This window comes from Ischnura elegans, chromosome 2, assembly GCF_921293095.1.
Source record: "Ischnura elegans chromosome 2, ioIscEleg1.1, whole genome shotgun sequence".
NCBI lineage: Eukaryota > Metazoa > Arthropoda > Insecta > Odonata > Coenagrionidae > Ischnura > Ischnura elegans.
This window is the reverse complement of record NC_060247.1, coordinates 141,268,321-141,281,150: the sequence shown is the minus strand read 5'-3', so window position 1 is coordinate 141,281,150 and position 12,830 is coordinate 141,268,321. Positions and strand designations below refer to the sequence as shown.

Below are 12,830 nucleotides of genomic sequence, written 5' to 3'. Positions count from 1 at the left end.
GGAATCTGCAAAACTGAATCTGGGAACCTGTAGCTATTATATTTGTGGCTCACATTATCAATCTACTTGAAATCTTTCCTCATCCTGCAACAACGCAACCTGCCAATAACCGGCGAACACTGAACCGAATGAATTCGTCATTTTCCCGGTTGCATGGAATTCATTTTAAGGAGGTTTTATTGTATAATTGCGTAAGCCTACTGTGTGTATTTCCAATGAGTGAGCCAAAGGACTGCCCATTAACACAGCACCGCCCCATGAAATAATTGACAACAAAAAGAAAGCCTATGGTTTTTGCAGTACAATTAAACAACAAAACAAAAGGAGTATTCATGTTTGCTCTTTTTATAGAACTCCGAACCCCAAATTTGATATTATTTACCTAATAGAAAATCAAATATGTGCATTTACTCTGAAAGACAGTAAAATGTAATGCATACATAGTTATTGGGGGAGGTAATATTAAACTATAATAAAACGGCAAATCGATTGACTGACTGACTCATTGATATAAATTCGCAGCCCAAACTGTGATAGACGTGGGTATTTGGCTTATTAGACGTAAAAGTTAAAAAAAATTCATCGGGAGAAAAATTCTGAAAACTTGAAAAAGTCGATTAGTTTTAGAGATATATCGACTTGAATTAACATGGGAGCCTTATGGGACTAAAACTTTCTCGCTTTTATTTCGTACTTTTAAACGTCGGAGGAACATGATATTCAATGGACATAGACTAGATTTTTTGTTCGATTTTTTAGTATGGGTAGCATTGCGACGAATTGATATTTAGTATTTTTTATTATTTTTTGAACGCTTTCAATGCTTTTCTTATGGGAAAACTTTAGGAATTTTTTTGACCAACTTGCAATAATCGTACGACAAATTCCTTGACTGATAAGGTGGAGGATTTTTTGGTCAATTTTTTGGCTATCTTGGAATTTTCATGTGTCGAGCGATTCCAAGTAATAAACGATTTCGATTTTACATTGTCGTGATGGGCGAATTTTCAAAATCAGATTTCGGCCTTGAAGCATGTGCCATATGAAAATTTGGAATCTCCAGGAAAAACCGTTGAGGGTACTTCGTATCCTAACGATCTACCCTGCTTTTTCCGTAACCATCTTTGTTAATTCATAATACAATTCCGAAAAATATCCTGCACGCGAAAAATCATTGTCGCCATTATTTTGTGAAGCATACAATGATGAATATCTTAGCTACCGTTCAAGCTAGATGAATGAAATTTTCAGGGTAATACTTTTATCAAAAAGGTCAACTTTTGCAATTATGGCCGTTTCACTCGATTAATTCACATGCGAGTTATATCGATACCAATCTCCTTGGATACGCTTTATTCGCTAATAACTTTGTTGTTAAGTAAGCTTTGGTTACGAAAGTCATTTATAATAAAGTTGCTAATATGTTTTATGCGACAAAAGTTAAATAAAGCGAATCGAATGATTACAGCTGAAGTTATTATCGATCCAAGTGTGCATTCGATAGATCCCTTTTTGAGACTTATTTACATAGTTACGGGGATATAAATTTTAATAATTTGGTAAGAAAGAAAAGCTCTATGCACACATGTAAATAATTTTGATGGATAACAATTCCTAATGAAAATATATCGATAGCACTCATTTTCTCCTTTCCTATTGACCGTAACTCTCCGATATTTTCAGGGTAGTACTTGATTAGCAATATAGATGTTTCGTTATAATGAGGGCTCCATGGCAACCATAGTTTTCATTTTATATTGATATTTAATTTCAATATTTCTATGTAAAGTAAATGGGGATACACTCAAATCATTTTACACAAGTTTCCCCTTTTACGAGATAAACAAAAATTTAAGGATATAATCCTTATCGCGGAAGTCATAATTAGCAATGATGGATCTTCTGATTTATCTCTTAACCAGCAAGAAAAATTACATTGAAAATCCTAAAATTCGATTTTTCCCATACGTATTTCTTATTTATAAAACCAAGGGACTGAAACTCTTGCTGAAAGGTAAAATTAAGAAAACAAAATAAGACAAAAGTTGGAGTAAACTTATGCGGCAATTACAGTCGAAGTTATAATCGATACAAGTTAGCATTCGATAGTTCCCTTTTACAGACAAATTTTTATAGTAATTGGGATATGTCTTTTACCAAAATGTTAAAAAAGCAATTTGCTATTCATAAATCTAAAATGTTTTGATGTGCTACGTTACCTTATGAAGATATATCGATAGGTGTCATTATCTCCTATATTATTGAACTTACATGTCCGAAATTTTTAGCGTCACACCTCATCAACAATATGGTTATTCCGTGAAAATTTAGTCTCCTTGCCAACCATCGTTTTCATTTTATATCGATATCTATTATCAATGCAAAGTAAAGGGGAATAAACTCAAATCATTCTCAATACGATTCTATTAATGGAAGATGAACGAAATTTTAATGGTACAATCGTTATCACGGAGGTTACATTTGTGAATGATGGGCGCTCCAAATAATCAATTTCTTTTGCGAGTAAGAAGAGATCGACTTTCCTTGGATTCGACTTATCGCTGAGATGAAACTCACTAAGATTGTAAATATTAGGCTACCCAATCAAATTAGTGTTAAATCTTGCAAATTACTATTGATGCAATTAAATTTATGGGTGATAAAATGGTACACTTGATTGTTGCACACAGAAGCATCACTGTAGTGGCTAAGGAAATTGCATTCATACAGTGCACTTAGAGAGGAATATGTTAATGATACAAATCATCTATTATTACCCATATTGATTTAGCGTTAACTTATATTGATTAAAATATATATCGATACCATCAAATATCTCCTATAGTTTTATAGGCACGTATCCATAATTTACAGATAATTTAGAGGGTCTCAATATTTCATAAATAATCGTCCATGATACAATGGGCCCCTTTCTGTATTCCTATAATATGGATATCTATTTTCAGTGTGAAATAAATGGAAATAATACTGTGATCATTTTACGTACGATTTCATTCACATTTTCGATGAGGTTGCTAAGGCAGGATGTGATTGTTGAAGCCTGGTTATCCGACTCCAATTCGCCTAATGCTGCTTTTAATTTGGTTAACCGCTGACCGTTTGTGGTAACTGATACCATTTCTTCACGTAATTCATGGTTTAAAAATGTTTTACACGGGAATTGTATGGGATTCATGTATTCGGAAATCGATATATATTTAATGAACGTAAGGCGTCACAATAAATGAATACCATAGCCCAGAACTAATTTCTCCGGCGATGACAATTTGCTGTGAAAGTGTAATGATTATGAAAATATCTTGCGCTTCCGTTTGAGAAAACCGCCAAACTCTGATTTGCGTTTGTGACGCCGTCTATACGGTAACAATAAGAACATGTATTAACTACTTCTACTTAAATTTCTCTCCATTACGTAAATATTCCGTTCAAAACGTTCTCCTAACGTTTATATCATCGTGGTTACTAAGACGACCTTAAGTGTTGTTGAGGGCGAATGAGCGAGTTGTTCGCCCATTCTGCCAATTTCAATGACATTTTGATGGTTTTTTCCGCTTTTTTTTTAGCAACTTATGGACCCAATACTTGAAAACACGTGACACAAATACAGTAAAACCCCTTATTTACACTTTTCTAGGGACCCAAGAAAAAAAGTGTAAATTGCGGGAAAATGCAAATAGTGGGAAATAGAGAATTTTCACTTTTATTCACATACTGGCTTTGGAAATGTTAATTTTTTAATTGTTCACTAAGCATTATTCCATAACATTGCTTCCCTCTGAAGCACAGCTGGCAACAAAAATTAAAAAATAATCCTGTTTTGTCTGCATTAAAAACATCTTTTGGGCTGTAACCTTCCAGAAGTCTAATATATTCAGATTCTTTCCACTGAGTTGCTGTCTCTATGTTAACATCTTTGCTTTCACCACTCATCATCTTGTATACAAGACTGTACCTATTTTTGAATCTATCCAACCAACCATTATAGATGCCGTGGAATCTTCGATTCCCAATCTTCTGGGGAAATACTTTTTCTCAAGGGCCTTTGGGCCTGTTTACACGATACATTAATGTCTGCTTGCATGAATGATTTTTGTGGACCGGAACGGGATAGGAAATGTATGAAGTAGGCAGGGGCAGATCCAGGATTTTTCTTTCTGGGAGGGGCACAGAGGGTCTGACAGGCAAAAGATCTCGTCTTAATTGAGATTAAAAACAAGATACCTATAACACAAAATTCTCTTTATTTTTATATCAAAGTTATTCTTATTGAATTAAATGATTGAGCCTCCTTGAGTAATACACAAAACAAAGTGAACGCAATGATGACCATCAGGGGCGGATCCAGGATTTATTTCTGTGGGGTACAAGCAAGGCCATATCCAGGATTTTGTTCTGGAGGGGGGCACAATTATACCACGTTATACAAAACGAACGCAATGATAACTGGACCGTATTAAAAATCTTGCATATTTGTTAAGTGTCTGGGGGGGCACATGCCCCCCCCCCCCCATAGATCCTCCTGTGATAACCGTATTCAAATTTTGTCTATTTTTTAAGCATATGGGTGGGGCACGTCCCCTTCCCCTAAATCCGACTATGAATGCATGAACCAAATTTGAACAGGTTCTATTTTCTGTTCATGCATACGCACAAGTTGGGTGAATACACAGTGCATTTTCATGTTCATAATTTAGACATTAACTTGTACGGGTTAATGTACTATGTAAACAGACCTTTAGATGACACCATTTGCAGGAAAATTTGATGATCTTGCTCCTAATAACTACTCTTTTAGAATTCGTTCTATTTCTTCTTACCTGGAATTCTTCACATATATTCTCTTTTTTGATAAATATCCGCACTGGTTTTGCATATTTTACAATGGCATCGCGATTTTTCACCACGGTATTGAATGTTGAGACTGGGAATCCGATCGGATTGCCAGTCCCAACATTCGAGTTGCTTCGCCAGCGTTTGAATCGATGCGGGTTCCGGTGTGGGAATCAACTAGCTCTAAAATTTTCGTTTTCTCGTCAATTAAAAATGTCCGTTTTTCACCTCGAATTTCCATTTTCAAGCAGGATAAATTCTATTTCCCGTACTAATTGAGGATAACTTGCCAACACACGAGTATCTGAACTACTCCTCGGCGATCAAGTGCGTAGTACAAACTGTCGTGCGACTTCATAATTTTTGAAAGTTACAGTTGTTCGCGATACGCTGCTATGTGAATGGGATAATTCAAGTTTAAATAAGTTTTTTTTTAGTATTTAATTAACCCATCTACGCTTCGCAACTGTTGAATGAAGTCAGCGCAAATGATCCCAGTTGTCGGTCAAGTTTTATAGTTCTGGCATTTATAACGTTTCAGCACGTCTGGTTTCCTTTCAAAGTCTCGCATCAAATTATTGGCTACATGATTATTTTCAACATTGCTTCAGGAGTTCTTGCATTATAATTATTACATAGCTCGATTGCTCAAAACACCTACTTTCATATCGTGAATCTTTCCGCCGCTGACAGAAAACGAGATGACGTAGTTCAAGTTTCCGACGTTAGTGGCGTTCTGTCCCGCCACATTGAAATTCTTCCCGAAAATAGTTCTTATTGCGTCTCTTTCTCTTGGATTTTTAAATACAAATGCGTGAAAGGAAGCCAAAAGATAGTTTTTAAGGGCTGATATGCACGATTTATTGTTTTAGTAGGCAAACAATTTTTTTTTTAGCCGGCACGTCGTGATGCACATGGCGGGAAAACGAAAAAAACACGGCGTAAATACAGGGTTCTATGTACACATTGGAGAGATAGGAAATATGAGAAAAAAACTTGCAATTTACGGGAAAACGTAAATTCCGATAACGCAAATACGGGGTTCTACTGTATGTTCCCACCCCCCTCCAAAAACCGCTTGATGAATTCAAGCGCCCATCGACTCGTTCTATCTATAAATTGGGATACTTACCCTGTGAAACAATATTCAAGGAATAGAGAAATCAGGGAGATCTTACTCAATGTACTCGCAAATCATTCTCCAGCCCAAGTAGTTGACAAGCCTATGAGAGGAAATAAGATACTAAACCTTTTAGCAGTAAGCCATCATAAGTTTATAAAACAAGTCGATATTATTGATGGTGTAAGTGACTACAAACTAATTTTTGCAACGTTAAAAATTGATGTATTGTTAGCTCTTAAACCAAAGTGCAATATTGACTTATATTATAAATGCAACTTCATTAAACTTGGCGAGATGCATAATGACTCCTACACAAAATTCGTAGCTATAACAGAGGATAAAAGCGCAGATATAAACAAACATGGAAACACTTCTTAGAAATTCTGCACCAAGGAATCAACGAACGTATTCCACAAAAACTGAAATGTGATAATAAAGAACCATGTTGGTACAACAATTATGTCAGAAGGGATCCCTTAGGAAACAGAGAAAACTATGTATACAACATGTCCAAAAAGTCCATTACAATAGGTAATATATCAAAGGAACTTGAAGCAAAAGAAAGTTGCACTGCACAATGCTCTATAACCAAGAAATCAATGTGAAAGTTCAAGAAAAAAGTACTTGGTGAATTTTTCGATCAAAATCCGAAATCTTTTTGTTCAAATGTGAGAGAGCTTCAGGGAAAATCTTCAACTATAGATTCGTTATATGATGAAGATGGTAAACTTGTCACTGAAAATATTGACAAAACTGGCACATTAAATTCCCGCTTCAAAAGTATATACACTACATACGATACTAACTTTAATTTAGACATCCCATGTACTAGGAACCGATGGAAGAAATCTGAATACAACGCAATGGGATAACTAAACAACTACAGTCGATAAAGAATAGTAAACCCTTCGGGTGTGGACAGAATACCCGTGCGTGTCCTCTAGGAGTTAGCTTTACAGATCGCACCTTACTTAGAGATAATATTCAAGAAGTCACTGTCTGAAGGAAAGCTACCGCTAGACTGGAAAATTGCAAGCGTTATACGATATTCAAAAAGGGAAACAGGCATAGTCCAGGCAACTACCGCTCAATTTCATTAACATGGATTTTAGGCAAGATACTTGAGAGCATATCGTTGCTAGAAATATCATGACTTTTTTGGACAGTAGTAACTTCCTCCATGACTGTCAGCACGGCTTCCAAAAAGGTAGATCATGCGAAACACAGCTCGCGCTCTTTCTTCCCGATGTTCTCAAATCTGGTGAATCGAAAGGACAAGTTGACGCATTATTTCTAGATTTTAAGAAAGCTTTCGACACAGTGCCTCACAATAAACTTTTATTCAAATTACATTCATGCGGATTAAACGAAACAGTCGCTACCTTGGTTTGACAAGGTTCTAACTGACCATTAGCTGGTTTTGAGAAAAACCTTGTCAAAGTTTTAAACTGCTCTATTTCTATTATTATTAGGAATTTATTTTTTATTTTTGGCACATACACCAGTGATCCACTAGATACACTAGTAATTATTACTTTAAGAAAATATGTTATTTATTTTATTTTTTTACATGTTTATATGAGTAATAAAGTGAGTAAAATGCAGTTAGAACCTTGTCACACCAAATATTAGTTTTTTCTCCTTGCAGTTGGAACTTTGTCACTGTTCTAAATCTGTTATTATTTTACACAGAGGAATAAAAACCGGTGCAACACATAGAGAAACATAAACTTAGTTATCTTGAGTGAAAACACCAAATTTTGCAAAAATGTCAGTTAGAACCTTGTCAAACCAAGGTAGCGCAGTGGTAAACTGGATATGCAACTTTCTGAGTGACCGTAAACAATAAAGTAGTTCTTGACAGAATTAGCTCTGATGAAGATAAAATGAAAGCAGGTTTTCCACACGGAAGCGTGATCGGCCTCCATTTGTCCATTATATACATTAATGACCCCTGCTCCCAAATTAGCTATTAAATACGTTTATTTGCTGATGATGCTGTCATCTATCGTGAAATTAGTGATCACTCTGACTGTGAATTTCTATCATCGGATTTAAACAATGTTCATCTGTGGAGCCAAGAGTGGAGACCTGAACTTAATCTGAGCAAATGCATGGCGGTACACTTTTTGCAGAGTTTGTCCAACTATGACCATGTTAATGCTGTGGATGGTATTAAAATAAAGGCAACAGACTAAGTGAAGTACCTGGGAGTTACGATAACCTCAAACCTCTTGTGGGGAACACATTAAATAGGAATATTTGTGGCACAGCCCTGAAGAAATTAAGATTCGTCAAGCGTATCGTGTGAAAATTTTCAGATGAAGAAGTAAAAGAAAGGTGCTATTTCAAAATCACCCGACCATGCTTAGAATATGCAGCGAGCATATGGAATCCAGTGCAGAATGACTTAATCTGTGGACTGAATAAAATGCAAAGGGAAGCCGTGCGATTCCTCAAAAACTGCAATGGGTATATACAGACAGCATTACCTAGATGTTAAGCAAATTAGGCTGGGAGCCACAAGAAATTCGCTGCGCTGTGGCATTTTTTAGTGTCCCCCCCCCCCCCCCCAAAAATGTCTGGTACCCCCCCCCCAGAAATTCCTCGAACTTCCTCCGAACTTATCCGCAGAACTTCTCCCGCTAAGGATTTTTCGCGCTAAGGTTTTTCGCGCAAAGGATTTTCGCGCAAAAGGCCTGAAGCAAAAGGCCCTGTCTCGCAAAATCCTGTCTCTGGAAAATCCTGTCTCTGGAAATCCTGCCTCTGGAATCAGCCTCTGAAACAGCCCCGAAACAACCCCGAACCAACCTACCTGCAATGCAAGACTTATATAGGACTACTGCGGAGAAATACTTCTCCTTGGCAAGCAAGGGGAAATCGGTGCTAAGGCCTTAGTATTGTACTTGGAGTGAGAAGTTTTACCATTGTCCTATCACAACTCTGTCTCCCTCCAACACCTCACCCCAGTATCTCCCTCCCCTCCATGTGTTCCAATGAACTATCCCTCTGTTTCCTCTGATGTCTCCAACCCAGAAGTTGAGGGGAAAATTCTGGGTGCAGTGCTGTTGTCTCAAAACCAGGGGAAGGCTGATTTTGTGGAGCGGCCGTCCTATGCAGAGTGGCGCCGTAGTTGAATTCGCCTGCCTACCCCTCCACTCCCTGGAAGAATCCCTCCCCTCAAAATACTGCTTGTCCTGAAATGGGGAGCTTCTTTTTCTGATCGTGACCTGCTGGGAGTCACATGTCCTGTGAGGCATGAGATTTTTAGAGCAATTTTCTGCTGGTAATGTTTCCTTTGGGATCATGAATTTACTATCATTGTTTTCTGTAATACTTCTGATTTTTTGAATACTCTACTTTGAATAGATATCGTACGGTAATAACTCGTAAATTGTTTTTTGGCTACCTTTTTCTTGTGAGCTGTTTTTCTTGTTTGTGGAGTCTTACCCTGATCCAGCATGTGACCGACGGTTGGAGTATTTCCCTTGTCTGGACTTACGTGAAAAATCAACCAGATTTTACGACGTAACGTTACAGCGCGGTAGGCTTAGATTGCTGGAGCGATTGAGAATATATATCTTTTAGAGCGACAGAGAGCATATAATATTAGAGCCCCAGTATATTTCCATGTCCGACAGAAGCACTGGATTAAGAGAGATATTTAGGTGAATGGAGTGATATGAGAGTTTGTTTTTCCCCGAAACATGAAGAACGATAATAAATGCTACATAATCGCAATTTCGCATTTCGTTTTTGTGTAAATGGCTGGTACCCTAACACCCCCTGCCACACGCCTTATAGGTGGTTTGCAGGTAGTGTGTTGATCTAGACTGATACGAGTCAGGTAGTGCATGTGTGTGTTCTTTTGTCTAATTTTGTTGTATTATGCTTATGCTCATGCTTATTTTTAACCTCCCATCCAGCTAGTCCCTTGACTTGCCCGGTAATGAGTGCTGCCTTAGGGAATTCATTTCTTTCAACTTTCTATGAAAATACATAGTAAATGTTTAAATATTTGTTATAAGCAATACAGGGAGGAGTGGAATGACTCTTATATCATCGCAATTTGTGGACGCACATCGTTTCATTAATAGTAACAATTATTTCAATACTTAGGGGAAGCTGTATGACAACGCCGAGGTGTTTGCGCCTGAAGGAGAGAGCTGTACTCATTGCACCTGCCTCCAAGGAAACGTCGTGTGCGAGGTGAAGTGTGATGATGAACAGCAAAAGGTGGGGGAGGATGACTTGTGAATGACTCGTGTAGCGGTGGAATCACACCAGAGACACCTTTACATGCTTGCCGATATACCTCAATTGATGTCATGATTTGACTGTATTTTATACAAAATATTTTTGTGTACACTTGTGTTTAGTCTATTTCGTGTTGAAAGGCAGTGAATTCTTCTCAGTATACTTGATGATGCATGATGGATGCCAATTTTTTGTTGGGAGATTTTCTCAATAGGGCTGGTGATATCTGCTGTGGTCTGATTTATTCATTCACACCTCCTCCTTCATCTAAGTTATCCCTGATTGGTTCTCCTTTTTCCTGGACTTTGCTCATTTTTATTAAAGGAGAAGCATCTCTGGAAAAGCTTAACCAACCCAGAATGACCTATGTGAAGGAGGTGTATACCTATGCATATTCCAGACCACAGCAGACACTGACATCATCAGACCTGATGATGTCGGGAAAGTCTCCCAACAAAATTTCAGCATCCATCAAGTGGACCCTGAGCTGGTGAGAAAGCTGAGAAAAATTTACCCAAATCGTTCTCCAGGGAAGCTTTAGACACGTTGTGTTGAAAGAACTTCCATATAAGACTTTCCTGTAGTTAATGAATTGACTGAATATATTTTTATAATGTAATAAATGGAAATTTATCAGCATTTTATCTTTTTATGGTGGATAATAGTGTGTTCCTTTTTCTTACTATGCCACCTATGAACCTTATAATCCATTAGAAGCATCATTCACGTGTGAAAATTAACAAACAGGGTAAAACTTATTCAATGAAAAAGGTAGATGTTAGTAGCAGTAAAAAGTTATTGTAAGTCATTAATTTTGGTGATGGTTGCTACCTATCAGTTATGGTTGATGTCCAATGCCTGTGTTGGCTGATGTAAACTGTGACAGTCTGTAAAAGAATCATATGCACTATTAGTGAAGTTTAGAAATTCTTTTTAAAAATATGTTCTTGCATGTGAATATGTCATTTTTTAAACACACATGAAGAGACGCACATAAAGAGTATTTTATGTCCATCTACAGTTTTCTGAAGACATGGTGAATCAATATAGTGACGTACCACTGCTGTAATTGAATGACTTGTTTCTGAACCATCAATCACCTCTCATACACTCTAAACGACTTCAAGCATTTGTTACAGCAGCAAGAAAATATATTCATTTGCATTTACAAAGCTAAAATGTGGTCCAATATAATTAATTAAATAAGGAAAAATAAATACATTGAAATTAGTTGATCATTACTGCATTTAGATATTCCTATCCAAAGTATTGTGTTCAACATTCTGTAACAACAAAAGCATCTATTAATTGGAGGCAAAGATTTATGGTGAATAAAATCTTGAAATATTGTTAAATCTGTTGATTACAGCTTATAATTCCTACATAAAAACCCTTTTGGATCATGAAAAAAATTAAATTTTTTTCTTAAAAAAATGGCTTCAAATATACTTGGTATATTATGTCATAATAAAAAAAAATCCAATCCAAAAAAATTTATCAACAAGTCCTAAAGTATATATGGAAGGAAAAAGTTAAAAATTGAATAAATTAGCTGACATGAATATAGGAAAATAATCTTCACAAGTACAAATATGTAGTCCATTGTCGTATTGATTAACTTGAAAAATTATGAACCTTAGTGCAAGTCAGGTGTTTCCAAATTATTCTTCCTTCAATGAATATTTTTCATTCTCATTTGCTGACATTTTATTGCATAATTTGATACTCTTAGACAATTTCAATTGCACAAAAGTTCTTTGCAAATTAAATAAAAACTCGGCAATTCCAGAGGAGAAAAAAGAAGAAATTAAGTTTTGCCCGTAGAAGACGGGGTGTGCTTTGATGAGCAGTGCATCAAGGAGCAAACCATATTCTTCCACAAACCACTTCAGGGTAGCAGTATGGCGCACGATAGCAAGAAGTGATAAAGCAAAGATTACATGTTGAAGTTTAAAACACACCGTACACAAAAATATAGAATCAATAATTAACACGGCTGCTCTTGAAACAGCAATATCATCAGCTCATATTATGGAATTATGCCAGCTTTCTCTCTTAAAAGAGCAGTTTTACCATATTATCTTAATGAAAGCAAGACATCTGAGTGCAATAATGTAAGAATTGTTGGTGGAAGCAGGGATAAGTCCTAGCCTACTATACTGAAGGTCATGGGTTCATGTCCCCCTGGATGGATTGCCCCAATCCAGGGCATGCATGCGTGTGAACATCGGTTGTCAATGTAAAGGCCTCGTTGTGATATTTTCGGGGGCAATTCAGATGAAAAAATAGATGTGTGGATATTGGCTGATTGAAAGCGTCAATTACCAAAGCAGTTGGTGAGATATGTATATGTTAACCAACGTCAATGATGTAGGATGTCCCATCAGCATCCACAAGGTGATCTCTTTATGGTACTTTTGCTGCATTTCATACTGTCTGTCGTACAGAAATGATACAAGCTTCACCATGTACCATTTTGCTGCCTGTCATAAAAAAGACAGGCCAGCTCAGTATTTCTTTGAAAAAGTGCTGAACATGAAACATTTTCATGGAAAACCAAGATAATTTTGAGAAAACAAGTAATTTTGCACCAACATCA

The 12,830-nt window shown here is 36.7% G+C and overlaps 1 protein-coding gene across 2 annotated transcripts in view; it reads left to right on the top strand.

The window, feature by feature from the left end:
• Nucleotides 1-11,580, top strand: part of LOC124154711 — a 143,965-nt gene extending 132,385 nt beyond the window's left edge. For both annotated transcript variants that reach the window (XM_046528594.1, XM_046528595.1), the window contains one exon: nucleotides 10,094-11,580. In XM_046528594.1, the coding sequence (XP_046384550.1) occupies nucleotides 10,094-10,231 (138 nt within the window). In that variant the 3' untranslated portion in view covers nucleotides 10,232-11,580. The remainder of the gene's footprint in view (nucleotides 1-10,093) is intronic.
• The last annotated feature ends 1,250 nt before the right edge of the window (nucleotides 11,581-12,830 follow it).